Raw genomic sequence first — 4,666 nt, 5'->3', positions numbered from 1 at the left:
CTAGTAACTCTAGATACCCCTAATCTATCTTAGAAATCTGGAAATGCATCTTTTACACTTAAATTCTTATCTATGCTGGATAGTGCATTTTACACTATCTTTATTCTTATTTTCACTCATGAACTGTCTCAGAAGAATGAACTTCGAGAAGAGAAACTCTGGCTGAAGGCAGGCTGAAGGCAGACAAAGGGAGGATGGAGCAGCAGCTGAAAGCTTTAATTTCCTTCCCACCTAGTTTTATCCCAGCCCATAAAACGGGATATCAGACGGTTCCAAATAAATGGCAGCTATCTCTAGTTATGGCTTTGTGCCAATGTTGTATGTGTACCTTACCCCCGATACATCTCAAGATCATGAATTCATAACTCCTGCTGCACAATATTTCTCATATATGATTTTGGCATTTTCCATCGCATTTTTTAAAATATTGGCAACTTGCTAATCTTATTTCACACTCTTACCAGGCTCTATCCATTTTTTATAGTTTGAACAGATGTACATGTATGATCAAATGGTCAACAGTAGATTAAAATATGCCTTTACCTTCACATTTTTCTTCATTTAGTGTTACATTTGGTTTTTGTTACCGTATTATCTTGAATGTAAGTTTTTGAAGTTTTCATACATCTTACTCCTACCAAGAGATATAAGTATCGTGACACATGAAGAAAATGTGAATCCAAAAGTGTAGAATACAAATCAAAGTTACAGTAGACACCCTTATATGTTTTATTTCCAGGCACAACAGTTACATATTAACGGATTGTAGGATCTAACATCTACAGACAGACAGATGTTTACTGCCAAGCTCAGATCCTAAAAGCTGTCAAAGCAGATTTCCCTCCTAAACCTGTTGCATCATAATGAACTACATAGTCCTTCACAGTAGTTTCCCTATACCTTGCGGGATTATCTTCTGATAACAACTCCTTAATTGGCCCATAAACTCTTGATGATAACGAGTGACCGGTGGTAAAGAAGCAGGCCACTGATACTCTTGGACCAACACGATTTGCCAGTACTCTATGTGCCATGCTCTTGAACTTGTCATTTGATATGAGCTGCAAATTTTCAACAAAACAAAGTTCATTTCAATTTAGATCTATATATTATATATCTCAATTTATGAATTCATTCCTTAAAGTTAAAACTACCTGTAAAAGTTCACCAACATTTACTACTAGTGCACCAGACACAGGAGGAACATCAATCCAGTAATTCTTATGAAGAACCTGAAGTCCTCCTATATGATCTTGTAGCAGCACTGTGAGGAAGTCACTATCTGAATGCTTGCTAGCTCCAAGAGTTAGTTTTGGCTCAGGGCATGCTGGGTAATAATGGTACAAAACAGCAAGCCCCTCTGAACAACCGATTTCATTCAGATAGCTTGGGTTGAGGCCAAGAGCTTCAGAGAGTAATTCGAATAAAGAACGACCTACTATCTTCAGTTGCTCCGCATACTCAATAAGAATATCCCTGTAGGACAAAATTATGTAACAGTTCATAAAAACTTTACTTATATATCCGAAATTCTAAATTGTCAATCTTCCAAGTAATTTTAGAGTTCAATCACCATCCAATTACATTCTTTTGGCTTCTTCATATGTTTACTTTTTGGTATTTCCACTCTCCTTAGTGAAAACCTTGGCTCCACTACTGAGTATGTTTACGAATGACATTAGACTATTATGCTTTGCTAAACCTTAAGGAAAGCTTCAAATTTCCTGACAGAAGTATTAGAACAGAAACACTACAAATGACAGTGGAAAAGGTTTCAAGAACTTTGTTTGAACACCCTGAAAATGCTACCTAGTATTTACTCTGGGCATAGTTACTAAATAAGATGAGTTTCAAAATATGGTTGAAGTTGGCCTGGGTTGGAATTCTAAATATAAAAAAGTAAAAGACCCGAATAAACTAGGGGAATTCAACATCTACTATATATGTATATATATATATATATATTTGATCTAGTGTATACAATGTAACTTTTTGACCAAGAAGATTTTGATGAACCCCTTGCACCCTGTGGATGAAGTTATTCCTAGTCAGTTGCAACTTACAAGGTAACAAAGGATTTCTGAGTGGACCAATTTTTCTAGCAATTTTTATACAGTACTGCGAGATATGACATAATTAGGGGACTCAAAAGCTCAACCTAGGTCTGCGTACAAACTACCCTTCCAAGACTTGTAAGATACACTAGGTATGTTGTTATTTTTGTTGCTTTAGTTAAACAGAAATGTTCATATGTATCTATTTATAGCACCACAAGCTAGAGAGGTTATTTTCAACAGACCTTGACTGAAGCAGCTAACATATTTCTTTGGATGCATAATATATGAGCGGAAAGTGAAAGTTCAACGAGTAAATACCTACAAGCCTCTGGCAATTCATCAGCAGAAGGAGGCTCTGGAGCCATACTGCAATAAGTAGTATCCCTCCAGTTAGCTGATGCAGCTCTAAACAGATCAAAATTGCTATTATGTATCACTCTTTTTGAGGTATTCCGCGTATACCATTGTTTCTTGACCTCAGTATCTTGCTCATAGAATCTCCTAACACCATTCAACATTTCTTCCAAAACACTTTGAGGAATTCCATGATTGACCACTTGAAAGAAACCCCACACTTCCGATGCATCACGGATCTTTTCAACGATCTCCTTACGTTGAACTGGATCTTTACTGATGACATCTAAGTCTATAACAGGAATATTTAATTGGGTTTTTTCAGGATCATTTGGACATGCCTTAGTATATGCATCTTCTGGGGTGTAGAAAATTTTTGGGACTTTTGTAACTCCTGCATCAACTAGACCTTTGACACCAGCTCGTGTGTTATCAAAAGCTATTAATTCACTTGTTCTGTCATAGCTATGTTCATCTGTGACAACCATTTTCTTTTTATCTGCTAGAGAAATCAAAGCTCAAACCGGAGAAGAAAGGAAGTACCACTAAATGATAAAAGACTTTTATTTTATTTTATGAAGTCAAAGCATGGGATCATTTTCTAAGGTGGAATTGTTAGACTATATAATTGTTTAATTTTACTCCCCCTTATACTTTTGACTATTTATACTGCTGCCATTAGTGAAAGTTCTAAATTTATCCCTCATTTGACAGAACAAACATGTGGCACACTCTAAAAGGTAAAACCCAATCTACCACTTAAAAAAACATATCTGAACCAAAATCCGTTCGATCCAGATCCTTATCACTCACTACCATTTTCATTATACCCAAGTCTCAAACTCATGGAAGATAACTCGCGATTCGATGTGTCAACTCATGAAAGATAACCCGCGATTCGATCCAGATACTTATCACTCACGATCATTTTCATTACTCAAGTCTCAACTCATGAAAGATAACCCACTTTCATATCTCCATTTCCTTCTTCCTCCCTCCCCTTGAAGAAGCTATTGTTGGCGATAATGTTAAAGGGAACGGCGGCGGATGTGGGTGACATGTAGTTAATTAATCACCAAAGAATCCCACGAGATGATGACTATTGTAGAACTTAGTTTGAAGGGAAGATTATTGGGTATAGTTAGATTGATGGCATGATGCTCGACTTAGTGACTATATCTGTCTACAAACCAATTTTCTATCTTTACTCATAGCTTTGGAGATACATAGATAAAAAATAGCAACAAATTATGGTGATCATAAATACTTAGTTGATGTGGGTGACATAAATTAATCTCTAGATAATTTAGAACATATAGCGATGAATAATATTATGAGTTTTAGTCAAAGGGAAATTGTTGGGTGTGAAAACAAAATTATGGATAGATAGCTGAAAAGATGAAAAAAAGAAGATACATATAAGGTGGTGTTGAAATTATTGGAGTTTGGTTCAAAGGGATGATATCATAATATGTTAAAAGTATTTTAAAAATGTTTTAGCTTAACCATTAGTATCGGAGCCAATGGGTAGGTATATAGATGACAAATTGATGGCATTCGGGTCCTAACTTTATCTGTAGTTTTGGAGACACATGCAAAAAAATGAAGTAATGGACTTCGGTGATCATGGATACTCTATTAATGAATAAAGTCTTATATTGCGTAGCTCAAAAGAAAAAAAGAAGTTACATATAAAGTATAGTTAAAAATTATGGAGTCTTGACCCAAATTGGACATATCGCACCATGTTAAAAATAATTTTGAATTATTTTAATCCAAACACTGATATCAGAGTCGAAGATTCTATGAGACAAGTATAGAGATGACATAATGATGACATTCATGGCCCTAGCTCGGTGCCTTTGCCCGTCTACGCTACGATTCAATTTACTACCTTTATCTATAGCTTTAATTTGGAGACATATACACAAAAATAAAGTAGTGGACTTTGATGACCATAAATATTCGATTGATGTGAGTTGCATACAGTTAATCTATACTATATTAAAAGTATGATAATCTTAGAAAAGTGATTTGAACTTTTTGCAATAGACAACATCATTTTTTTACCCTTGTTTCTTTAGATTATTTAATAATTAATTTGTAAAATAAAATTAAAAAATAGTGACCTACTCAGTCCTATTACACTATATTTGGATGATGGTTTCCCACGGTATGGTATGGTATGGTATGGTATTCTATTAATAGTCTGGTTGGGATTACTTGTTTCTTCAAAAAAATATTTTTTTAAAGAA

The 4,666-nt window shown here is 34.9% G+C and overlaps 1 protein-coding gene across 1 annotated transcript; it reads right to left on the bottom strand.

Moving 5' to 3' along the window:
• Positions 1 to 668: 668 nt before the first annotated feature.
• On the bottom strand, positions 669 to 3,909 carry LOC107873198 (1-aminocyclopropane-1-carboxylate oxidase homolog 1). The gene is made up of 3 exons (XM_016719945.2): positions 2,376 to 3,909; positions 1,155 to 1,476; positions 669 to 1,061 (listed from the first exon to the last, which is right to left on the bottom strand). Exons 1-3 carry the CDS (start codon positions 2,897 to 2,899, stop codon positions 810 to 812), a joined length of 1,098 nt encoding a protein of 365 aa, XP_016575431.1. The 5' UTR covers positions 2,900 to 3,909; the 3' UTR covers positions 669 to 809.
• Between the last annotated feature and the right edge of the window lie 757 nt (positions 3,910 to 4,666).

This window comes from Capsicum annuum, chromosome 6, assembly GCF_002878395.1.
Source record: "Capsicum annuum cultivar UCD-10X-F1 chromosome 6, UCD10Xv1.1, whole genome shotgun sequence".
In the NCBI taxonomy this organism is placed as follows: Eukaryota; Viridiplantae; Streptophyta; class Magnoliopsida; order Solanales; family Solanaceae; genus Capsicum; species Capsicum annuum.
Note: the sequence above shows the minus strand (reverse complement) of the source record. Positions and strands in the feature narration are given on the sequence as shown.

Bases quoted from the DNA above. Each gene is read 5' to 3' on its own strand.
- LOC107873198 (XM_016719945.2), bottom strand. From the start codon at position 2,899: ATGGTTGTCACAGATGAACATAGCTATGACAGAACAAGTGAATTAATA. The intron at 1,477-2,375 runs GTATTTACTCGT...TTTGTCCTACAG, and splicing joins GAATTGCCAGAGGCTTGTAG to GGATATTCTTATTGAGTATG. The intron at 1,062-1,154 runs GTAGTTTTAACT...GAAAATTTGCAG, and splicing joins ATGTTGGTGAACTTTTACAG to CTCATATCAAATGACAAGTT.